The sequence below is a fragment of the Chrysochloris asiatica genome, unplaced genomic scaffold (assembly GCF_000296735.1).
Source record: "Chrysochloris asiatica unplaced genomic scaffold, ChrAsi1.0 scaffold00276, whole genome shotgun sequence".
NCBI lineage: Eukaryota > Metazoa > Chordata > Mammalia > Afrosoricida > Chrysochloridae > Chrysochloris > Chrysochloris asiatica.
This window is the reverse complement of record NW_006408794.1, coordinates 2,063,116-2,089,888: the sequence shown is the minus strand read 5'-3', so window position 1 is coordinate 2,089,888 and position 26,773 is coordinate 2,063,116. Positions and strand designations below refer to the sequence as shown.

The 26,773-nt window shown below is 40.2% G+C and overlaps 1 protein-coding gene across 1 annotated transcript in view; it reads right to left on the bottom strand.

Annotated features, from left to right (window-relative positions):
- The window catches only part of ADARB2 (adenosine deaminase, RNA-specific, B2 (non-functional)), a 301,952-nt gene that overhangs the window by 111,139 nt on the left and 164,040 nt on the right, over positions 1-26,773 (bottom strand). Inside the window, exon 2 of the mRNA XM_006874423.1 lies at positions 11,700-11,814. Within this exon, the coding sequence (XP_006874485.1) occupies positions 11,700-11,814 (115 nt within the window). The remainder of the gene's footprint in view (positions 1-11,699; positions 11,815-26,773) is intronic.

Below are 26,773 nucleotides of genomic sequence, written 5' to 3'. Positions count from 1 at the left end.
GAAAGAGGATGCAATGGATTTCTTGCTTCTGCCACAAACTCCCCAGCTGTAAGTCTTCCAACCTTCTAAATATTCCTTTATATGTGGTTCAGAGTACTGGAACCATTCCCTGAGCCTTCTTGGTCCTGTATTCTGTGTTGTTCTCAGCAGAGCTCGTCACTATACTTCCAACCGATCCGCCATCTTTTTCAATGACTGATTCTTCAGAAGTAGATCTCCACACTTTTCTTCTGAGATGCCTCTAAGTAGATTTGAACTATCAACCTTTTGGTTAGCAGTTGAGCACTTAACCATTGGTCCCCTGCCTCATTTACCAGACCATCTGTCATCCTTAGGGTTGAAATTGGGGAAGGAGGAGTTGTAAATAGCAAAATGTTGTAAATGACCTTGCATTATAGAGTCAGTTTTGTCCTCCAAATTATATGCTGGAATCTTAACCCCTTGTAAGGTGAGTGTGACCTTGTTTGGAAATATAATTTTTCTTTTGTTATCAGTTTAATGAAATTAGGTCATAGAGCTGAAAGATAGTCTTAATTCTAATTCCTCCAAGTGGTTTTATAGAAAGAAGAACAGTCAGGGAAACCAAATCACTTCCAGGGGAGGCACAGACATCAGCTGACTTTGATAAGCAGTAAAGGAATGCCAAGGATTGAGGGAGACACCAGAAACTAGGGAAGGGGTACAGAACAAGTCCTCTCTCTAAGCCTTCAGAAGGGGTCCACATGGTTGTTATCCTGATTTGGACTTCTAGACATCAGAATTCTGAGAAAATAAAGATCTGTTCTTTAAAGCCATCTACCAAAAAAACAAAAAAACAAAAACATAACCCAAAACAAAACAAAAAAACCAAACCAGTTTCTATTCTGACTTCCAGTAACACTAACTTTGTGGTATTTTGTTAGGACAGTCCTGGGTAAAGAAAACATTTGGTTATGATAGTCATGAGCTCTAGAGACTGATGGTTATTTAAAGCTCATGCCTTGTCTTATATGCACTTTCATGAGTTTTTTTTTTAAGAGAATGTCCCTTTCCTCTCTCCCACCCTGGAGATTTAATACCTGTGTGGCGCTGTAGGATAAGCACTGGATTGCGAACCACAGGTCAGTGGTTCAAAACCACCAGCTGCTCCTTGGAAACTATCCAGGGTCGATGTGAGTTGGAATGGGTTCTGGGGCACTTAACAATCCTCTTCAATGCAGATAAGAGTGTATTGGTCTGGTTGGCTTCTTGCATTTCGCTCTTTAGCCTCAGGGAATTGGCCTGCCCACTCCTTTAAAGGAGTCCTCATCTTTCTGGCTTCCAGAGAAATTGTTTCCAAGGACCTAAGAATGAGCTCTGGTAGCGTAGTGGTTACGAATCGGGCTGCGGAACTTAAGGTTAGCGGTTTGAAACTACCAGCCGCTCCGTGGGAGAAAGATGAGGCTTTCTACTCCCGTAAAGATTTACACCCTCAGAAACCTTGTACAGGGTCACTATGGGTCGGAACCGACTCAACGGCACTTAACAAAAACAACAGCAAAGAATGAGACCACACTAGCTTCCTCTCAAGCTGACCTACATATAAGTATACGAGGGGGCTTCAAAATGGTAGTGTAAAAACTGACTGAAAAGATAATGGAATTTTCCATGAACTTTTTGAAGTCCTCTCATACAACACGGTGGAATTGGCATCTCCCCCAACGCTACCTACCCATCTCAGCTGCCCTACCCTAAGCAAACTCTGGGAATGCATTTTTACTTATTCAACTGGGACTAAATTATCCTTAACCTGTCCCAGTGCTTAGGTTAGCTATTTCCTAAAATTATATCTGATTTTGGAGGGAAAAGATTACGAAGTTTCAAAGAATAAAAATTATATTTGCCATGTCAAAGAGTAAAATTATTTTTTTAAAAAATCTCAAAACTATAGCATGCTGAGGCAGAAATGAATGATTTTTATCACACATATAAACGATCTAGGAGTCTTGGTGAGCTGTAGGATAAGTACTGGACTGCTAAGCACAAGGCAGGCTGTTCAAACCCTCTAGTCGCTCCTTGGGAGAAAGATGAGGCTTTATGCTCCCACAAAGACTTAACAGTCTCAGAAACCCTATCAAGGGTCGATATGAGTTGGAATTGATTTGGTGGCACTGTGTTCCAAGTTTGGTATCTAGATTATCACAGCTGTATAATTGATTCCTACCCTCTCTTTTCTAGTGCTGTGTCCATTGCAGTTTAATGACTCAAGTAATAGGGTTTCTCCACCTTCCCTGGAGAAAGACGAGTCCACAATTTCTTTTTATTTAGCATTAGGGAACTTCTCTCAATATTCAGCCTAAATGATCTTCTGCACAATTTCACTCCATTACTCAGATATTATCTGTACAAACTCCCTGCCTTCCTTTTGTTTTCATTCCCCTAGCTTTTGTAGAGAAAATCTGAATCTACGGACAGTCCCACTTCTGAGTCAATGTCTATGTTTGATATTTGTAATCTTTTCCTGTAAGTCAATTCCATTCTTTCTTGATAGTTTCTGTGTTCATTCTCTCATCCCCCCACCCGACTAGTTTAAAAGGAGCTGAATTTGAACATGCCTGGCTCCTGTGCAGTTGGTATTTGGGGAATTTGAATGAACTAAGACTGAAAGGAAGGATCCCTGATAGCACAGTGGTTAAGAACTCAGCTGCTAACCTCAGGTTCAGTGGTACATACCCACCAGCCCACTCTGTGAGAGAAAGATGTGGCCGTCTATTTCTGTAAAGATTTACAATCATGGAAATTCTATAGGGCCGTTCTCCTCTGTTCTCTAGGGTTAAGATAAGTTGAAATCCACTTGATGGCAAGGGGTTTAGTATGGAGACTAAAAGAAAACATTTTAAGTTTTGACAGGAGAGTTGCTTTTTTTTCTTCTATTAGAGTTTTGATTTATGGCTGTCTCCGCAAATTAGAAGGCACCAGTGGTCCCTGGGAGCTCTTATTCTCTAAATATTGCAAATACATTAATTTTTATGAGGTAAATAAGCTATGTGTCGGTTTTTGATGGGTGTTCTCCTATGAATGACTATAAATATATAAAAGATATTAACAATGCAGGCACTGGTTGGCAGACTGTAACAGGGCTCCAGAGGACAGGGATTTGAGTCAGACAAGTCTATAAGTCCACTCACTTGAGTCTGTGCTAATGTGTTCTAACCATCTATATTTGAATCGTCACCTCTGTAAATGGGGATAGTTCTATGCTGTCTTCTAAGGTTGCTATGGGTCAGAATCGACTAGGTAGTGGGTCACTGGGGATCCAGTTTATTTTAGGAGTACATAAACTCATGTAAAATCTTTCACATTATATCTGACTCAGTTTTAAATGCTGTATTTTCTACTTATTATTGTTGCATATGTCTTATTTTCCCTGTAATCATATTTGTGTATCTGCAAACTGAATTTTTCTAGAATTTTTCTTTCTGGAATCCCATTAAAAGTGATGAATTCTTTTTTTTACTTATATTGACTTTAAAGCTCTTCATATAAGAATAGGAGGGCTTGTTTGGCACTATTAAATATGCAAAATACACTTGAGAACATCTTAAAAATAAATCTGACCATGACACTAAAGATTAACTCATACTTCAAGTAAAGCTAAACTAGAGGCTAACTCATAATTCAACTGATGGGCATTCACTGGTAGTTCTTGCCTTATAATCTCAATGGTGTAAAGATTCTGTTTTCCTTCATGCATTCATTTGTTAAGCATCGATTGAGTGTTTTAACTTATTGAAGGCCCAACTCTAGGGAGTGGAGGTGCAAATACATTGAAATCACAGTTTCTTTCAATCATATATACTCATATCCAGCTGATAAATTAAAGAGAAATTTATGGAGGCTTGCTTTGTAACCTAACACATGGTCTATTCTGGAGAATGTTGCATGTGCATTGGAAAAGAATGTGTATTGTGCTGTTGTTGGGTTGAATGCCCTGTACATGTCTAAGAGGTTGATTATGCTATTTAGTTCCTCTATAGCTTTGTCAATTTTCTTTCTGGTTGTTCTATCCCTTTTTGAAAGTGACATATTAAAATCTCCCACTTTAATTGTAGATTTATTTATTTTTTTCTTCAATTCTAGTAGGGTTTGCTCTATATATCTTTTAGAGCATAGATGTTAATCATGGTTATGTCATCTTGCTCAATTGACCCTTTAATAATGAGATAGTATCCTTCTTTATCTATTATGGTGGTTTTTGCCTTAAAGTTTATTTTATCAGAGATTAGTATTGCCACTCCTGCTTGTTTTTTATTGCTGTTAACTTGGTATATCTTTTTCCATCCTTTAACTTTTAGTCTGTTTTTGTCTTTGTGTGTAAGGTGTGTCTCTTGCAGGCAGCATATTGAAGGGTTTTGTTTTCTTATCCATTTAGCCAACCTCTGTCTCTTCACTGGTGCATTTAATCCATTGATATTCAGTGTAATTATCGATAGGTATGGATTAACTGCTATTATTATGTTATTTTTTTTTTGGTGCTGTTTGTTCCTTTGTTCTGCATGCCTTCTTGTGCTGCATTCATATTTTTTTGTGCTATTTCTTGTCGGTTTCTTCTTAGTTTTAATGTTTCCTTGTTCTGCTTGGATCTTCATTTTCATGGAAAGCTGTGAAGTGTTAATTTTCTATGGGGTTTCCCTATAGTCTGTTAAGTTTTCCCTGTGTCATCTACTCGACCTCCTCACTACCTGGATCTCTGTTCCTATATTTCCCCCGTCTTTTCCATTGTTAATATTTTGATCTTTGATTGGCCTCACAGGTCCTCTGAATTCATTGTTATAATTTTGTTCTGTTCTGAACACTGCTATCTGTTGACTGAGTTCCAGGTGGTGTTGCCACATCTGTCAATCTCTGGTTGTTGTCTGTGCTTGCTGGTTTTCATTCCAAAGAACTCCCTTTAGTATGTTTTGAAGCACTGGATTGACTTTGACAAAATCTATTAGCTTCTGTTTATCCTGGAATGTTTTGATTGCATCATGGTATTTGATTGAGAGTTTTGCTGGATCGATGATTCTTGGTTGGCAATTTTTTTCTTTTAGGGTTTTATATATGTCTCCCCATTGCCTTCTTGCCTGCATGGTTTCTGTTGAGAAGTCAGAGCTTAATCTGATTTGCTTGCCTTTGTAGGTAACACTTCTGTTTTCCCTGGCTGCTTTTAGGATTCTGTCCTTGTCTTTGATTTTGGAGAGCCTGAGTATTATGTCTTGGTGAATTTCTTTAGGGGTCTAACATTCAGCTTCTTCAATGTTTATCTTCTCATCCTTCAAGATGTTAGGCAAATTTTCTTCCAGAAGCTCTTCAACTATCTCTTCCGTGGATTTCTTCCGTGATTCTTCCTGTTCTGGAATGCCGATAATTCTTAAGTTATTCCTCTTTGTGTTATCCAGCATGAATCTTAGAGTCTCTTCAGATTTTTTAATCCTTTTGTTCTGCTTGCTCTTCTATCTTAGCAGTATTAAGAGATTTGTCTTCCAGCTTGCTGATTCTGGCTTCCTTCTCTTCCATTCTACTCCTTTGTCCTTTCAGTGTATTGTCCATTTCTGATATTTTATTATTAATCATCTGGACATCTTTTTGCAGGTTTTGGATTGTTTCCAATGCCGTATATATCTTGTTTGATTGCTCTTGTAGCACTTTCCTGACTTCTTCCTTATTTTCCTCCACCCCTTTTCAGAGCATTTGTATTTGTTTCCATATCATTCTTCTGAATTCCTTCTCAGGCAGATCCAGAACCTTCTCTTCTACTGGAAAGTCTGTGTCTGCTTCCAGCTCATTTGTCTCAGTTACTCTTTTCTGTTTTTGAACATGTGTTAAGATCTTTAATTGTGTTTTCTTGGACATTTTCAGCAGTTATGTGCATTTTTAATGCTTAAATGGATGTATGTTGCTTTGTTGTTGAGCTTGCTGACTGTTTCCTGATGGATATGATTTGGAGATTGGCTTCCTTTTCCATGTGTAATGCCTAGCACCTGGTTTAGACTCTTGTCCAGATGGCGAGGTATTACAGTGTATGCTTGTAGCTTAACTATATGGGCACAGTTGCTGTCTCTTCTTGGGTAAGTTAGGGAGAAAAAGCTCCTACCCCTGGGAGAAGAGTGAGGCCAAAAAGACCAAAGACAGAAAAAATATAAAAGTAGAGACAGAAACCACCAATCAAAAACAAAAAATGAAATTGTGATTGACACTGTCTACTGGCCTTTGCTGTGCAGTCAGGGATAAAGGGTCCCACCTAGGTCAACTTTGGGGCTGGGTCCCAGAGTCAGATGTCATAAGAAGCAGCCTATGGGTTTCCTCTCTGTGCCATTGGAAAACTGTGGGTGCAGTGCTGGACCCTTTTGGGGGTGTGCTCCCACCCACCTGAAGTTGTCTGGGCTGGGCAGTGAGGGCACGATTGGAATGAAGAGGAAAGATACATGAAAAATGAAAAGTGAAAGATGAGAAATGGGTCACACTTCTCCCTCCAGACGTGCAGCTCTGCAGCTTCTAGTGCTGGGTCACTGCTTCCGCTTGGCTGTGGCCTCACCCTCCGGCCTGAGGACTTCTGGCTGCCAGCCGCTGTGGTTGGATTGATTCAGAAATCACTGTATTTTGCTTCCACAGGCAGATTTTTTTTCACAGTTGGCCATGGGAGACTGGTTCCCGGAACTTTAAACAAGATCCAAACCTCTGCAACTGTTCTGAGGACTGCTCTTTCTCTACTTTTTTTTTTGGTTTCAGCAGAGGAGTTTTCAGTATCTGTCTCTGCTCGCCTGCCCCCAAACCGGAAGCAATTTTCATCCTTTTTAACTGGCTATTTGATGTCATGGAGTCCTGCTAGTATAGCGGGTTACAAGTTAGGCTGCTACCCACCAGGTTAGCAGTTCAAATCTACCAGCCACTCCATAGGAGAAAGATAAGACTTTCTACTCCCATAAAGATTTATAGTCTCAGAAACCCTATGTGGATCGCTATGAGTCAGAATGGACTCAATGGCACACCACTACCATTTGATGCCATAACGTTGCAGTTTGGGAACAGGTGCACTTGTGTCCTCAAATATCAACATTATGAAGATTTTCACTGAATACAAATATGGTAATTATACATCAATGTATTCAATGATCTCATCCTACCTCTCCCCACTCCTACCCCCCCCAAAAAAGAGAAAGAAATACAATGAAAAGACCTATTTGCAATTAAATAGATTGAAAAATCTATTTATCTTCCATTTGGATTGGGCTGAGCAGATCCTTCATCCCATTAGTAACTCACTCGTTTGTATCAAAGAAACAAATATGAAACACTTGATTTGAATGATAAGCCATCTTATTTTTTTCCCCCTTTGACTGAGCATGACTGACAAGAAGGTCTCCTCACTAGCACTAAAGCCAGGAATAATGAGAGTATGAAGACAGAACTCATGAATAATTCATGAGGCCACATGTTTTAAGTGAAAGTGCTTTCCTCATCTGTAAGCAATCGCTTGATGCTCTCATTTGTTCTCTTCTATTGTTCTCTGCTTTTAAGAAGGAAGATATGAAATCATATTTGGAACAGTTCAGAGGGGAAATGTCATTCAGGTTGAAGGATTCCTTCTCTCCTGAACATTCCATCCTCTTTCAACCTCCTGATACTTTCTATTACTTTCTTGGCCCATGTGTAGGAGCTACTTTTAGTAGGAGTGAGACATGGATCTCAAACAGGGAGATTCATTGAATTACTTTTACGTTAAATCCCTGGTTCACTTGGCCAACTCTCTAATCCTGGGAGAGAACAAGAAGCTTCTGTCCTTGAGGAAAGTCAGGGGGTCTTTAGAATGTATATCTCACAGCCCAAACTTTTTCCAATTTGGCATTTTGGGTGGTCCCTTGCCAATCACCAGCTCCTGACCACCCATTCTAAAGTGTCTGCTGTTTGGAATGGAAGTGTCAGGCAGCCTTTCTATTTAGAAGAGATCCTACTGGAAAAACTGACCAATTTGCATAATCAGAGAAGAAATCCATGCCAAATGTCTATAATAATCTATCTACTATTCACAAATATGAGAATTCAGACAAAAAAACTATAAACAGGATAAAAGAGAAAGAGTAAAGATAAACAAAGGCAACCACTCACCACAGATCAGAAAACTGAGGACAACTTTTAAAACTGCTAATCAGAGCCTCAGAGGAATTTGAAAAGATACAGCATGTTTAATACAAGAAGATTATTACTTGAAAAAGGAAGAAACTTAGGAAAAGAGGTATGTCTTCAATGAAAAAGCATATCGATAAAATTAAGAAAAAAGGTCACAAAAGAGCTATAAGATGAGTTTAGGAAATCTCCAAAAACAAAGGTGAAAAAAAATAAAGAGCCTAAGAATTAAAAAAGAAAATGTAAAAGATAGATGATTAATTCAGAGTATAGAAATTCTGAATAAAATATGTTTAAAAGAAGTGATTTGTGAAATTAATAATTCAAGGAAAAATACACAGACAAACAGGAAAATATGTGAGAGTCGATGAATGGTCCACATCTAAACAGATTCTTAAGAAAATAGAAATTATCCATGTTAAAAAGGTCTCTTCAGGAAGGATGTGGGGAGCTCATAGCAAATAAATGTCAGTCTGATGTACTATTTCTCACCAGGAACGTTGATCTACAAGATAGCTGTGCACCCTTTTAAAAATACCAAGGAAAAGTAATGTTAAGTTTAGAACTATCTGCCTAGCCAAATTATTAAAGTAACTTGAGAACCTTTGAAAGTATCCCCAAATGTGCAAGTATTCATTAAGTTTATCTCTCACATACTGTTTAAAAGGATGTTGCTTGTAGGTGCATTCTATCTAACTAAGGAGAATAAAGCAAGAAACAGACACAGATGTTGGAAAGAGTGGATCTACCAAGAAGAGCCCAAACAATGTCAAGATGGCAGTTGTGTAGTCAAGGAAGGAAGTCCACAGAGGTGACTCCAGAAATAATTTTCTGGAAAAAAAGTGGCGTCCATTTTATAGATACTATGAATGAGAGACTAAATATTTTAGCAAATATGCTATAGTTTAATTTATGAATTTATATTGTAATCATCTTCCTTATAAGGATAAAAAATGATCTCAGGTTCATAAATGAAAAGAACTTTAAGTGAGTTCACTGATGTGAATGAATTGACATCCCACCTAAAAAAGGAGGAGGTAAAATAGAACTATGTTCTATTTGAAAATACATTTAATTTGATAACTCTGTGCTGTATATAACGGCTACAGTAAGACACACTGCTTCCTCTTAGAGTTTCTTAGGCATTTGTTTGAATGAATGGCCCATCAACCTTAAGAAAATGAATATTGGGAGTATTTCTATTAGTAACATTGTACTTTTCTTCCTAATCTTTTTTTTTTTTTTTTACCAATGTATTTATTAAATCTTCCCTTTATAATAGGGAAGCACATTTCAGCAATTTATTCTTCAATGTTGAGAAATCACTAATTAATGAATCTTTACCTTGTGAAGTTTCATTTTCATATAGTAAATTTAGTTCTTATTGCCTTTACATAAAACTGTGTATACACTGGCAATTTTTAGTATCATTTTCCACAGGTTTTATAAAATACTATTGTTTTCTATGAAAAGTCTGTGAGTAGCTTCTAAGTCTTCCTAGAATTAAGTTTCCCAGGAAAGTGGAAACAAATGAGGGACCTTCAAAACGTTAGTGGAAAACTAGAATGAAAAGATAATGGAATATTTTTTTGAATGTTTTGAAGCCCTCTTGCATTAGACAACCACCTCTCCAGATCTGGAAAATCTGAACAATTACTGATCAAATTTGACTGATTAAACTTTTGGGATTGAAAATATATCACACAGTAAAGAAGAAACAATGGTTGTTGTCTTTCTTTTTCTCCTTTCCTTCATATCCTTACCTATCTCCCTTTCTCCTTTCTTTTACCTTTTCCTTCCAAGATGTGGGGCAGACCAAAACTTATAAATTATCCTGTAATCAGTGGCAAAAAAACAACAACAACTATGTTATACCCCCAAAATTTAAAATCACCAACATTTTGGTTTGTGATCTTACAACACTGTGTATGTAATTGTATTACAGATTTTTTATACTGGATTTAAATTATTCCTTATTTTATTCTCTTCTATATTCCCAGTATTAGAATAGATTTAATCAAAACAACATATTGTATTCATCAAACCTGCTGCATAAGACCTCTTTAAAGTGTTGAAGAGCAAAGATGCCAGTTTGAGACTAAGGTGCACTTGACCCAAGCCATGGTATTTTCAATAATCTCATATGCATGTGAAAGTTGGACAATGGATAAAGAAGACTTTAGAAGAATTGATTCATTTGAGTTATGGTGTTGGAGGCGAATATCAAAAGTACCATGGACTGCCAAAAGAACAAGTAAATCTGTGTTGGAAGAAGTACAGCCAGACTGTATCTTGGAAGCCAGGATGGCCCGACTTTGTCTCTCATACAATGGACATATTATCACTCCATGGAGAAGGACATTATGCTTGGTAAAGTGGTGGGTCAGTAGAAAAGAGGAAGACCCCCAATGAGATGGATTGGCGCGCAGCAATGGGCTCAAGTGTAAACAATGATTATGAGGTTGGCATGTGACCTGGCAGTGTTTTGCTCTGTTGTGCACAGGATTGCTATGAGTTGTAATGGACTCAACAATCCCTATAACAACAACACATACAAAAGTGTACTAATGTAGAATTGAAAAGGTGGTGGGAAAACATCGACTCCTATAAATGGTGGGTGGGAATATTGTAGGAGTATATTTAAAGGCTAATTTAGGACTCTTAATTGGATGACAGATGAATGTACCCTTTGATCCAGCAATTTGTTCTGTTGTGTATAAGGTTGCTAAGAGTCAGTACTGACTCAATGGCATCTAACAACAACAGAATAGCATCAGGCACGTCATAGGCATTCAGTACATTTCTAGAATAACCTCTAAAAGGAGAGCCTGAATGCCACTGCTCAATCTGTCCTCTTCTTTCCTCTCTCCCTTCCCCTCCTTCCTCAATTCCAGACAGCCTTGCACAGAGCAGCTTCTATCGAGAAAGTGATGGATGCCATGTCGGGCCTGAAGCAGGCTCAGAAATGCCATTTGACCATGGGGATTAGATGCTTTGACAACAAAAGTGCCCTCAGAAAGGTCATTTCCACAGCACGGTCGTTCACTTGTTGAAGTCTGCTCCATCTCCCTGGTTCCTTAGGCACAGAAGCTGGGAGGGTGAACACATTCTCAGTTTAGAAGTTGACAGAATCAGAAGCCTCAGGTCTTAGTGTGTAGTGGTGGTGATAGGGAAGAAGGAGGAAATGTGATCTCACCTATAAATCTGAAATGACTCATTTAGGGGTCTTGTCTAACCTTGGATTCCAATGATTGAGAATACGAACATTGTACATTGACCTTGAGAATGAGATGTGGGCAAAACAACTAATGAGAAAGAAATCTGTCAGAAGCTCATTTCAGCCTTCATCATGGAAATGGTGGATGCTTGCATGGAGATGCTTTTGAATAGGCATCGTATTATAGCCACTGTCAGTATTGTTTTGCTGGTAATGCACTATTATCACTGTTGTTTCTGTATTCTATTTTAAAAATTAATATTTTTTGTGTGCATACAAGAGAGGATTCCTGGGTTCTCCTAAATCTCCTTTTCTTACAGATTAAAATTTCTACAGGAAAAAATGAGTGACAGATTACCTTTGGTCATGACGATTCCTGCCAGGGCTTTGTGGCGTGTGTGCACGGAGGTTAAGTTGACTGTTAACTCTTGGAACTTCTGTGTTACCAGCTGGTACATGGAGTCAGCAAATTCCTGAAAGACACAAGCACTAGGCCTCTGACTTGCTGAGCAGAAATAGAGAAGGGATAACCATCTCCCACCCCTTTCAGCTTCTCGAAGCAGTTCCCCATTGGTGGGGGGAAATATGGTCTGGAGGTTTGGTGGCAGTTCCTAGCAAGGGAAATGAATCCCTCCACATGAGTCTCAACATCACAACCCCTGCTCCATCATTATTGATCACATTCTTATCCTAAAGCCTTGGGAAAGAATGTCATGTTATTTTTAATTGATTGTGGGCTTGATTCTGAGGGATTAACCTCCAGTGTTGCCCTTTGGCAAATAACCTGATCTGTATGAGAGCAGATAACCTTTCCAAGGGACACCGTTTCCACTTTTGCTCTCTCCCTCCCTCCTTCTGATAGCAAGCTCTAAGGCTTCCTTCCTGGAGAACCTGTCTGTAGACTCCTGAAAGGAGAGAGGGAACTTGCAAACACTTTGTCACCATGGTCTTCTCACTATTGGGTTAATGTGCTGGACCGTAAGGTTGCTTTGAACTGCAAGGTCACTAGCTGCTCCTTGGAAACCCTATACAGGGTCACTATGGGTCAGAACCAACTTGATGGCACTTAATAGCAACAACAACAACAATTGCAGAACCATTATTAAAATATTCCACACATCTCAGGGTCCTCTTTTGGCCTGACTGCTCTCTGCTGTTCACCCAATCACCTCCTTCTCTCCTCACTGTGGTGTGTGCTGGACTCTCTCTCTCTCTTACACACACATGCACACACTCGTACACACATTCACACTTTCTCTCACACACTCACTCATATGATTGCACACATACATACACACATACCATATTCTGGAACACACATCATGTTACTGCATCCCAGTTGCTCAGTGATCCTAAAATGACTCTGCCACAGATGTAAAAACACAGAGGGTGTGACCCAGAGGGTGTGAACTAGTCATTCCTTTCCAGCTTCACCTGATTCCATTGCTAAGATTTTTCACTTTTCCATTTTGTTCCCTTTTAAGGAACTCTGGTGACACTATGGATTACATGTTGGGCTGCTAACTGCAAGGTCAGTGATTCAAACCTACCAGCCACTCTGAAGGACACTGATAAGGTGGACAACTTCTGTAACACTTTACAGTCTCGGAAACCGTAGGGAGCAGTTCTACTCTGTCCTATAGGATTGCTGTGGGTTGGAACTGATTCAACGGCAGTAGGTTTTTTTGGTTTGTTCCCTTGAATTAGGAGACGGCCTGGACTGTAGTGGTCATAGCTTTGTAGTCAGAGAAGCCTGATTTGAATCCTAGTTCTGCTGCTCGCTTGAGTAAATGAATCAAAACCTTTGAGCCCCATTTTCCTGCTTTCCAAAATAATCCTTTTAGTTTCTATCTGACACTATTAAATTAAAAAAATTTTTTTTAATGTTTTATTGTGAATTATGAGATAGTTTACATGGGAGAACATTAGTTTTACATTTATCCTATCGTATATCATTTCATTGCCATGGTTACAATCCCCTCCATGCATCATCAACCAAACAAAGGGTATACCCTGCAAGCCTGTGCACGGTTGTCAGCACACAGCCCCTCTCCCTCTCTGCTGACACTATTTTTTGTGAGTAACAGATTGATTAATGCAGTTTAAATGATTAACACAGAGGCTGGCACTTTTAGTAACTGTTCAAACACTGTAATTATTATTATTATTGCTATTTTTATTACTTTATTATTATCTCCCCCAGTCCCTTCTGTACCTGTAAGCTAAATATTTATGTAGACAAAACAAAACAGCAACTTATTCATAAGTTGGTGCAGGTAGTTCATTTGCGTTATGTAGTGGATTTTCCCTTTTTAACCAGGTATGGTTTGATATTGTATGGGCATTGACACTGATCAAGCAAACAAACAAACAAGCAAACAAACAAACAAATTATCAGATAAATATAGTCACCAGGTTAGTGCCAACTCACAGAGACCATATAGGGCAAAGTAGAACTGTGCCTTAGGGTTTCTGAGACTGTGAGTCTTTATAGGAATAGACAGACTCATCTTTCCCCTTCGGAGCAGCGGGTAGGTTTGAACTTCTGGCCATTTGATTAGCAACCCAAAACTTAACTCGCTGCACTACCATGACTCTTTTAATAAAGTGAGCATTTTTATTGGTGTGGCGCTGTGGGTTAATGCGCCAGACTGCAAAGCCTATTGAATTGCAAGGTCGGCTGTTCAAGCTCACCAGTCACTCCTCGGAAACCCTATACAGGATCGCTATGGGTCAGAACCCACTTGACAGCACTTAACAACAACAATAACATAGGCAATAAAACATGTTCATGAATAAGCATGCATCCAAATCTATGAAAACAGGAAACAAAACAAAACAACCTGTCATAAATATAGCAAAGACCCCTTTTTACTCCGCCCATCACCAATAACAAGTATAGATTCTGTGCAGTTGGGTGCAGCCCCCGAGGGTTGGGTGCAGCCTGTCCCCCATATGCTGCTTTGGCTGTGACCGTGAGTGCTCATTAGTTTTAAAACTGTGCTGTAAATAAATATGGAAAATCCAATAAATAATAAATGCCATATAAATTAGGCTTTCCCTTGGTGGGTGTAATGGGGCTGCAATATTCTCCCTTCCATAATTGTTCACGTTTTTCTGTTTCCAGTGGGTGGAGGGATGACTGTTTAGGAGGAACTGTGTAATGGTCTTGTGTGTGCTTGAGGGCTTTCCTGGCTCAGCACCCTAACTCATGAAGCTGTGACCTCCTGGGTGCTAGCCACAGAGCCACAGGATGTTTGTAATACACTTTAGTTGTTAGAGTAGTTTTAGATTTACAGAAAAAGTGTGTAAAACAGAGTTTCCATACACTCCCCTTTCCCTCATGGTCACAGTTTCTCCTATGATTAGCACATTATGTTACATTTGGGGAACTAATATTGACACATTACTGTTAACTAAAAGTCAACATTTATACGAGGGTCAGTTAAAAATTCTCAGCACTCTGGTTATATTAAAATGCTCGTCCACGTCCATGGCTGATGACAACATTGAGTGTGCACATGAAATGATTCTATCAAATAGATGAGTGACAGTAGATTATGTGGCAAATCATTTGCAAACCAGCCATGCCTCTGCCTATAAAACAACCCACAACAGACTTATGTTTTGAAAAATTTGTGCGAGATGGGCACCGAAACAACTCACGAAAAGTTGAACAACTCAGAAACGTTTGAACATCTGAAAACAAAATTTGTACAAATACTGATGCGATACTGGAAGGAAGATAAAAGTTTCTTTAAAAAATTATTTGTGACGAGACATGGATTCATCACTATAAGCCTATGAGTAAGCGGCAGAGTATGGAATGGAAACATCCATAATTGTCAACCAAGACAAAGTTCAAAAGTCAACCATCAGCTGGAAAATTGATGCTTACAGTTTTCTGGGGTTCTCAAGAGCCAGTATTGGAAAATTATCAGGAAAATAATAATCAACCATGCTCATTACAGTGAGATGCTCGCGGAGGAGCTGAAGCCTAAACTTCAGATTAAATGCAGAGGGCTGCTATCCCAGGGCATTGTGATCTTGCATGACAAAGCATGTCCTTACACCTCTGCCCACACTGTTAACTTCATTTTCAGGTGTTAAAGCATCCTCCCTGTAGGCCTGATCTTGCTTCATTGGACTTTCACCTGTTTGGTCCCCTGAAAGCAGCCCTTTGAGGACAAAGATTCACCTCTGATGAAGAAATGAAGACAGCAATGCATTTGTGGCTCAAAGCTCAGTCTAAAACATTTTGAAATAAGGGAATGTGAAAGCTTGTTGACAGATGGACAAAGTGTATTGAAAACAAGAAGATTGTGTTGAAAAATGATGTATTTGTCTTTTCTAAAAGTTTATTAAAATTAATTCTACAGCCAGAGTGCAGACCTCACCCTCATATTAAAGGTTCATCCTTGGGGTTGTATAGTTGAGTTGTGACAAATGCATGCCATGTGTCCATTCAGAACAGATACACTAGTCACAAAGCAATTTAGAGATGAATCCTAGAGAATGCGTGTCCTTTTATGACCTGGAAACTAAAGTTCTAAGGGGGCAAAGGACACATGTTCCTATAAGCACTAGATATTAGTTGCCTCTGACTGCTGTCATTATAAACTGAATGGGTTAAAAGGAGTCCTGATAGCACAGTTGGTTAAGCATTGGGTTGCTAAAATTCAAAACACTACTATAAGAAACCAAAAGAGACCTACAAAAATGGAAGATTATACCACGCTCATGCATAAGAAGACTAACATTGTGAAAATATCAGTACTACCCCAAATAATCTCTATATAATATAGTCCTGATCCAATTTCCAACATCAATCTTTAAAGAGATGGTAAAACTAAATCCAAGTTTATATGGGAAAGAAAAAGACCCTGGATAAGCCAAGCATTACTGAAGAGGAAGAACAAAGTAGGAGGTCTCTCACTTCCTGATCGTAAAACCTACTACATAGCTGCAGTAGTCAAAACAGCCTGGTACCGGGACAAGAAAAACATGTAGATCCATGGAACAGTATTGAGAATCCAGTAGTAAATCCACCCACCTATAGTTAGCTTAGTTAGCTGATCTTTGACAAAGGGCTTGTTGTTGTTGTTAGGCGCCATCGAGTCATTACAGACTCATTGTGATCCTATGCACAACAGAACAAAACCCTATGCACAACATGCCCAGTCCTGGGCCAATCTCACAATCATTGCTGCCACTGTGCCAATCCATCTCGTTGGGGGTCTTCCTATTTATTGCTGACCCTCCACTTTACCAAACATGATATCCTTCTCTAGGGACTGGTCCCTCCTGACAATATGTCCAAAGTATGAGAGACAAAGTTTGGCCATCCTGGCTTCCAAGGAGCACTCTGGTTGTACTTCTTCCAACACAAACCTGTTGGTTCTTTTGGTAGTCCATGGTACTTTTATTATTCTCCTCCAACACCATAACTCAAATGCATCAATTCTTCTATGGTTTTCCTTATTCACTCTCCAACTTTCTTATGCATATGAGATTATTGAAAATACCATGACTTGGGCCAGGTGTACCTTAGTCCTCAAAATGATGTCTTTGCTCTTCAACACTTTAAAGAGATCTTGTGCAGCAGATTTGCCTAATGCAATACGTAGTTTGATTTCTTGACTGCTGCTTCCATGAGTTTTGATAGTTGAATCAAGCAAAATGAAGTGTTTGACACTTCTATCTTGTCTCCATTTTTATGGATGTTGTTTATTAGTCCAGTAGTGGAGATTTTTGTTTTCTTTACATTGATATGCAACCCATACCGAAGGCTGTGGTCTTTGATCTTCATCAGTAAGTACTTTAAGTCCTCTTCACTTTCAGCAAGCAAGGTTGTATCATCTGCATATCGTAAGTTGTTCATGAGCCTTCCTCCAATCCTGATGCCACATTTTCTTCATATAATCCAGCTTCTCAGATTTTTTGCTCAGCATACAGATTGAACAAGGGCTAAAACACATTAAATGGGGGAAAAAATAGTCTCTTTAACAAACGGTGCTGGCAAAACTGGTTATCCATTTGCAGAAAAGGAAACAAGATCCATATCTCACACTATAAACAATAACAAACTCAATGTAGATTAAGACTAAATGTAAAACCTAGAACTATAAAGATCATCAATGGAAAAAATAGGGATAAATTTAGGGACTCTAATACATGGTATAAATATACTATCAAAGATTTCTAAAAACACACAAAGAGCCAAAGACCAAATAGATTACTGAGACTTCCTAAATATTAGACACCTATGTGCATCAAAAGATGTCACCAAAAGAGTAAAGAGAATCCACAGACTGGGTAAAAATTTTTGCAATGACATACCATATGCAATAATTAATTTCCAAAATTTATAGAAAACTTGAATACTTCAACAAGTAAAGGACAAATAACCCAATTTAAAAATGGGTACAGGACATGAACAGACTCTACCAAAGAAGACATTCAGGCAACCAACAAACATATAAATAAATGCTTGTGATCATTAGCCCTTAGAGAGATGCAAATCAAAACAACAGTGTATTATCATCTCACCCAGCATTAATAAGGAACACTGGTAACATAGTGGTTACGAGTCAGGCTGCTAACCTCAAAGTCAGCAGTTCAAAACTACAGCAGTTCTGTGGGAAAAGTATGAGGCTTTCTGCTCCCGTAAAGATTTAGTCTTGGAAACCCTGTGCAGGCTCACCATGAGTTTGAACTGACTCTATAGCACACAACCACCAATACCACCACAAAGAAGCACTAGCAGTAAAGTTATAAAAAACAAAAGAAAGAAACAACAAATGTTGGTGAGGGTGTGGAGTGACTGGAAGCCTCATGCACTGCACTGTTTTATAATGGTGAGCATGGTGCCACAGTTGTGGAAAATGGTATGGCACTTACTCAAAAAGTTGGAAATAGAAATACCATATGACCCAGCAATCCCTCTACTCAGTAAATATCCTAGAGAAAAAAGAGCCACAACACAAATAAATATATGCACATCCATGTTCATCGCAGCAGCATTCTCAATAGCAAAAGAAGGAGTCCACCTAAATGGATACACTTTGGTACACACACACAATGGGAAACTATGCAATACTAAAGACTAGCAATGAATCTATGAACTACTTGATAACATGGATGAACCTGGAGGACATTATGCTGAGTGATGTTAGTCAATTATAAAAGGATTAATATGGTATGAGATCACTATTATAAAAAGTCTAGAAAAGGTTTTCAGACTAAAGTAAACGCTCTTTGATGGTTACCACGGGTGGGAGGAAAAGGAGAATACTTCACTGGTTAGAGGGTTGTTGTTATTGTTGGTATTACGTGCCATTGAGCTGTTTCCAAGGAGCAGCTAGTGGGTTTGAACTGCCTGACCTTGAGGGTAGACGTATGCTAACTTAGGTAAAGAGGAAAGCACAAAATCCAATAAAAGGGAGTTTGACAAAAAAATGATGGTGACAAGGGAAGACACAATGAGGAGTGTAAGAGTTAAAGGCAACAGAGGTAAATACTGTTATATACACAATCCTGCAGTAATGGTGGTCTATGGTGTAGCACTAGTGGTTATGAATTGGGCTGTGAACCTAAAGGTCAGAAGTTCGAAACTACCAGCTGTTCTGCAGGAGAAAGATGAGGCTTTCTGCTCCTGTAAAGATTTACAGCCTCAGAAACCCCGTACAGGGTCGCTATGAGTCAGAACCGACTCCACAGCACACAACCACCACCACCATGGTGTAGCATTGTGGGATAATGCGCTGGACTGCATAGTCAATTTGAACTGTAAGGTCGGCAGTTCAAGCTCACCAGTCGCTCCTCAGAAACCCTATGCAGGGTTGCTATGGGTCGGAACCAACTTGACAGCATTTTACAACAACATGTGTAGATACATGGATAAACACATACACTGGTTGGGTATCGGAGGGAGAGTGAAAGAATACTCACAAAGACATAAAGATTTGACAGAGTATATTTGTACATGGCTATTTACATTTGCTGCATACATATCCATGAAAACTTCTTAGACTTTACCAACCATCTTGAGGGAATGAGTCATTGGGCCTTTGGTATCAGGACCATAGTCTTGGGGGACACCATGGCTAATTGGCTTAACATAATTCCCAAAGACAATATTCTACATACTACTTTGGTGAGTTTGTTGCTGTTGTTGTTAAGTGCCGTTGAGTCAATTCTGACTCACAGAGACCCTCCATAGGGTTGCCAAGGAGCAGCTGGTAGATTTGAACTTCTGACCTTGTGGTTTGAAGTCTAGTGCTAATGTACAGTGCTACGTTAGTGACTGGGCTTTAAAACCTCACTAACAGCCATCTGTGGTCACAAGTTCTGTGGTTAGAGCTCACCAGCCTTTCTCTGTGGGAGAAAGATGAGGCATTCTAATGCTCCCTTGAAGATTTAAAGCCTATACAGGGTCGCTATGAGTCAGAACAACTTATTGCTTGGCTGATAATTGAGTCACATGGGTATGTATTCATTTCCGGACCTGAAAGGTGACTAAGGACCATAGTTTGTGGGTTCAATCAATTTTTATCCAACCAACATGCCTGGTCTTGTATATGATTTAAGTTTCATTCCACGCTTTTCTCTCACTCTCTCTAGGACCTTCTAATGTGATCCCTTTCAGAGCAGTTGCTAGTAGTAGCCAGGCACTATCTAGTTCTTATGGTCTCAGGATCATTGGAGACTGATGCTCTAGTGGTCCAATGGTCTGTTGGATTGACTGTTTCCATGTGTCTTTGATTTTCTTCACTCTTCTTTCTTCTGGACAGGGAGAGAATGATGGTTCACTTAGATGACTGCTCACCAGTTTTAAGACCCAGTTGCTAGTCACCAGATTAGGATGTAGAACATTGTCTTTGTGGACTATGAGGATGGTATGCCAACTGATCTTGGTGTCCCATGGTACCATGGCTCTGAATCCCATTCCTTGAAGGTGTTTGGTTATGTCTAAAACACTTGCGATAGCCCATTTTGAAGAAAGAGCCTCAACAAAAACAAATCACTTTCTCAAGGTATACTGGTAGTAGTGTGGCTCAAACCGATACTACCTATGTGCTTTACATTTCCCTTGGTGGTCTGTCTGTGCACTGAAGTAGATGGAGGGGGACAGTGGGGTGAAGGCAAGTGTTTGACTCCAAGGACCACATAGTAAGCGGTGAGGTTAGGGCAGAAGTAAGAAGACCAGAGATCACCTAATGTTTTAAAAGTCAGATTCTCCACACGTTTTTCAAATGAGTATCTGAGCTGGCTTTTAACTCAACAACATCTTCACACCAGATCAAAGCAGGGCTGCGTGGAAAGGTGGGGCTTTCTACAAGCTCTACAAGCTCAATTCTCCCCCATCCTTAGTGAGTTCCCATTGATTCTGAGTCATGGCGATGCCCGTGTTACAGGGTAGTATTCCTGCATAGGGTTTTCTTGTCTTTACAGGAGCAGAGTGACAGACTATTCTTCTGTGGCACTGTTGGGTGGGTTCCAACTGCCAACCCTTAGGTTAGTGTTGTTGTTAAATGCTGTCAAGTTGTTTCCGACTCACAGCTACCCTGTACAGGGGTTCTGAGCAGTGGCTTGTGAGTATGAACCGCCCACCTTGCTATTCATACCAACCTTATGGTCCAGAGGAGCACAAATCACCTGAGGCTGCCCTGTGGAGCACATAGACAGTGAACATGCCCGTCAACAGAGACTGGCCCTGATATATTTGGCAGAGGTTGGGGTAAGGAGTGAGGCTCTCCTAGTTCCCCATGTGGCTGCGAGTTGCAGCAGGTGCACTTTCCCTAAGGTCCACTGCAGATTAGGGCTGGGGCACGTGGGGGCTCTAGGAATTTACGTCTAATCAGAGAGATCCAGAAGAACCTTGAAAGAAGGGTAAAATTTATTACATTTCCTACTTCAAACTTCTTTTTTTCAGGTAAAAGAAGGAATTTTGTTTTTCTTTCTTTGGCTAACTTTTTTTTTTTTTTTTAAATACATCAGCACCTGAGTAGAAAAGCAACCAGTCATTTTGCTGGCATAAGTATCCTGAATTGAAATAACCGAGGGAATTATTCTCTCCCAGTTAGTGTAGGTCTGCGGTGCCAGGTGGGCACCTCTGCTCCATTTGTGCTTTCTAGAATCAGTTACCAATTGCTTGGTGTATTTCATCATGATTGTCCTAAGAAGGTAAGTGCTTCAAGGGTGAAATTTTTTTCTAAAATAACTTTTATAGGACTAGGTATTTTTATGCATTATGTGTAACAAAGAAATATTTTAAAAGATACCTTTCATTTTCCTTTTTTGTACATTTGGAAATGAAGTTTTCTAAAGTCCAAGAGGTGAAAACACTGACAAATAAAGGAGGCATCCACTTAATTACTTTGCATCTGACTGATGAGGCTCCTGGTGTCCCCAAGACAATGAATGATAATATAGAAAAGGAATCTATTATGTTTTGTAAACTTAAAGGACACTCATTTCCCTTACAGACATAAAATCCTTAAACAATAATAGATTGTTGTTAAGTGTTATTGAGTTGTTTCCAACTCATAGTGATCCTGAGTAGGGTTTCCAAGGAACAGCTGGTGGGTTTGAACCCCAAACCTTAGAGTTAGCTCTCCAATGCTTATCCTACAGAGCCACACCAGGAATCCAGACAGGTAGTTGCTGTCAGCTCCGACTCCTGGTGACTTTATGTACAAAAGAATGAAACACCCAGCCCTGTGTCATCTTCAGCATATGTGAGCACATCCTGTCCATGTCACCCTTCTTGGCCCTCCACTTCCCCAAACACAATGTTCTTCACTAACGATTGATTCCTCCTGAAGACGTTTCTAAAGCATGCCAGTCTAACAATGCTCTTTTGTAATCCATAAAGTTTTCATTGGCTAATTTTCTGAACTAAATTGCCAGGACTTTCTTCCGAGTCTGTGTTAGTCTTGATGATCCAATGAAACCTGTCTACCATGGGTGACTCTATCACTGTTTGAGACACTGGTGATATAGATTCTAGGATCACAACAATACACAAGCATTATCTGACAGACTGACAGATAATGGTAGACAGTAATAGAAACACAGGCTTATCATTTTCTAGGTACTGTACTAGACCCTTTATACATGTTATTTCATTTAATCTTTACAAAGAAGCTTAATATTATTCCTTTTAACTATCGAGGAGACTAAGGTTTAAAAGATTGAAGCAACTTAGCCAAAGTCACATGAAAAGTAGCCAGAGAGTAGAAGAGACAGGATTGAAACGTAGCCATCTGGATTTAGACCTTCCATTATTGAATTTGTAATCAGATTGCTTTCGGGGGGAAAAAAAAGCAGCATTTTTCTCTTCAAGAAATGCCACAGGTTTAGTTTCCTCTGTGGGTTCAGATTATACCAGTTCCATTTATAACAAAAAATGATGTCATCAGTAAAAAATGACTGAACCTACGCCATCACCTTGAGAAGGAGCAAACTGCACACAAAGGTCCCCCATGTGAGTGGCTGGCCCATCCTGGCTCCCTTGGTACCCTTCAGGCCTGCATCCCAGGGCACTTTGCACCCATTAAGGACTAATTAGCCCTGAGCCACATCCCCTCCCTAATGGAGTCATTTGAGAAAACGCTGAAGCAGAACAAATCACATTTCGGCTTGAGTTTCAGCATTTCCACAGATGAAGGGTTCCTCTACTCACTTAACTTGGCAAGGAATGCAAGTACCAATGGGACTTCAGATGGATTGTGTCTTTAGGCCTCTCCAATAGTGACAAGGACCTGTGACTATAGAGACTGCCTCCAACTGAACACAGCAATTCAGTGAAATTGCTCATCGAGAGGTTCCCTACCCCCACTGCCTCCATAGGGAGCCTGGAAAGCAGCTGCCAGGTATGAGAGCGGGGATGTGGGGCCACGGTGCCTGCCACCACATCTGGGGGCTCTCTGGGGCAGGGGAGGGGACCAACACGGACAAGGTCAGGCTGGTGTCAAGGTAAATGTTCACTGAACCCTCTCAGGGGAGGGGACCTTTCTTGGGTCTTCAGTGAACGCAGCATACACTTAACTGTAAACTGGGAGTCCATAAACTGCTTCCTAATCCTCTATGTCTGACTCCCTTCCAGGCTCTTACAACTTGGTCCTTAGTAAAAACGCCTCCCTTCCTCTCTATCCCCACCACTTGGAAGTTTGTTATTACTTGTCATGGATTGAATTGTGTCCTCCCAAAATACGTATCAGCTTGGCTGGACCATGATTCATAGTGGATCGGCAGTTATATAATGATTCCCCATGATATGATCTGATGTGATAAACAACAATACTACCCTTAATCCCACCACAACCCCGATTCCATGGATGGGAGTTTTCTAAGGGTGTGACTCGCAACCCCTTTTATCGCACAACAGATAAAAGGAGAGAGACTTGAACAGAGAAAGCGGGACCCAGTACCACCAAGAAAGAAGATTAAGGAGTGGAGTGTGTCCTTTTGGGCTTGGGGTCCCTGCACTGTGATTTCCCTGCAGACTCAGTGAGTGAGTGAAGCCAAGACACATGGCGATCTCCAAGGAATGCTGGGGCCTACAAATGCTGAAAGGAGACAAAGACCTTTACCAAGAGCCAGTATTCTAAACTTGGACTTATAGCCTCTTAAACCGTGAGAAAATAAATTTCTATTTGTTAAAGTCAACCTTGTCATATTTCTGTTACAGCAGCACTGGGTCAGCATGAGACAGAATTTGGTACCAGGAGAGTGGGGTGCTGCTCTTACAGAAACCTAAAATGTGGAAGCTGTTTTGGAATTGGATAATCAACAGAGGCTAGAAGAGTACTAAACTGCCTACCAGTAAAAGCCTAGGTTGCATTGAAAAGACTGTTGGAAGTAGGGATGTAAAAGGCAATTCTGATGAGGGGTCAGAAGGAAGTGAGGAGGACTATAAACTGGAGATGCTAAAGACATGGTGAGAAGCAGCAGCAGAGAAATTTCAGCAGCAGAATCAGGAGACCAACACGATGCCACAGAAGCCGACTCATGGACCAAGAGAATGAATGCTTTCATGTAGAAGGCTTCCTGTTGGAGAGGGTGCCTCTGGGCCCTTGTTGAAGTTAGGCTTTCTGACTCACAGAGTGAGAAAGCTTAGCCTTCTGGCCAAGGCTTACTGGTGGAGTGGGGTACCTCAGGGCATTATCACTAGAGCTAAAGTTATAACACTTACTGGAGAAGGACAGAGACCAGGATGACCTCTTCTAGAAATCAAAACCACTACCTACTAGGATCTCAAAGGGTAGAACCATACCTCTGGGATTTATAAGGATGAGGACACAGTTTCGTAAGTTTCAAGGAGTAGGCTTCTTCATCAACTCAGTTCTGGAATGCGGGCTTCCATAAAGATGGGCCTCTGTCCAAAGCTGAGGGCTTGGGGCTACCAGGCCTGAGGGAGCAGGAGAATGGGGCTGCCCAAAGCCAAGGAAGCAGAGTTGCCTTTCCAGTAGGCCTAGAACTGGGTTGAGGGGCCCCAGCCCAAATCCACCAGGATGCCAGAGGACTGTTGTGGTGCTTTAGATTAACCACTGGACTGCTAACTGCAAGGCTGGCAGTTCAAACCCACCAGCCACTCCTTGGAAACCCTATACAGGGTTGCTATGAACTGGAACCAACTTGAGCTCAGGTAACACCACCTCCACGACCCCGAATCCAGACTGCATGGCCAGCACCCAGAGTGCATAGGGAAGGGCCATTGCCTAGATAGTCTCAGAAACAGAGGATTATATCCAAACCTTGAGACGCAACGTAAATTGTTCTGCTGGGCTTGTCATTTGCTTGGTGCCTTCAATTGCTCCCTTTTGCAATGGATAGGTCTACCTTATAGTCTTTTCTACCATTGTACTTTGGAAGCAGATAACACATATTCTAGATTGACAGATGAAGATAAATTTGGCCCCATTTTGTTGGAATTTGGAGTTAGAATACTTTTGGGGTGACAGGGTGAAAAAGTCTTTTGCATGTGGCAAAAACATGTATTTTGAGGGGCCCTATACTTTGCAAACCACATCACTTTAAACATGGGTTTTGTGATGGAGAATTTTATAGAGTGTTTTTGTATTGAACTATGACATCCCGTTTCAAAAGTTGACTGAAGAAAGATGATGCACCATTATTTCCATCAGAAAGATCATCTGTTACAAAAGACTAAAGTTTTCTTTTTACAAACTTAGAGGAATTTTTGAAAGATTAAACAAAAGGTTTTTGGGTTTGGAAAAGTCCAGAAAAACCAACACTTCAAACTTTTCTGCTCCATATCCTTCCATTTCCTCTATAAACCCTTTGCCTACATCTACTCTCACCGTAACACTCTGTCTACATCACCACAGCTATTTCAAGCAATCAGGTTTTAATTAAATCATGTAAATGATTGCAGCTATGTGCAATTTTTCATGGTTAAAACAAATTTGTGTATGTAAATGACACTGCCATTGATTACATAGGGTATTAGAAGATAGAAACTTAGAATTCATGTAAGGAGACATAGGCTTACTGTTTAAATTAACACTAGGATTTTTTTTTTTTTTTTAATGTTTTAATCATTTGGGATATAATATACACAGGCAGCTTTGGGTACCACAAAACCAACTAATCAGACTCTGCAAATACCTTGATTTTCATTCTCACCTGGCACTAGGTTTATAGTGGTGGGGACGTGCTGTGGAGTTGGTGCTGACTCATAGCAACCCTGTATAGGGTTTCCGAGGCTGTAAATCTTTACAGGAACAGAAAGCCTCCGCTTTCTCCCATGGTACAGGTGGTAATTTCGAACTACTGACCATGAGCTTACCATCCCGATTCGTAACCACTGTGCTAGCAGAGCTCCTAGGTTTATAGTAGAAGAAGCTAAAGGAATGGGATTCATTCAAGCTCACATCTGGGATTCATTTTGTAAATTCAAATTATAGGGTATAACCTTTTGGCTATAAGGAGTTTATTCTATTATCTAGGGTGTTTGAGTGCACCTGTATATTGTTGCTGGGCGCCATCATGTCGACGACTCCAGATGACAGTATAGAACTGGCCCATATAGTTTTCTTGGCTATAATGTTTAGAGAAGCAGAGATCACAAGGCCTTTCTCCCGTGAGCTCCTGAGTTCCAATTGCCAATAACCTTTCAGTTAGCAGTCGAGTGCTTAAACTCTGTGCTGCCAGGACTCCTTCATCTAAACAGCAACACTAAGCTATTTAATTCAAAGATTATTTTTTGAGTACATTGTTGTTGTTGTCAGGTGCCATCAAGTCAGAACCAACTCATAGCGACCCCATGCACAACAGAATGAAACAATGTCCGATCCTGGGCCAACCCCACCACCGATACCACACTTGATGCCATCAATGATGCCACCTGGCCGATCCATCTCGTTGGGGGTCTTCCTCTTTTTCTCTGACCCTCCATCTTACCCA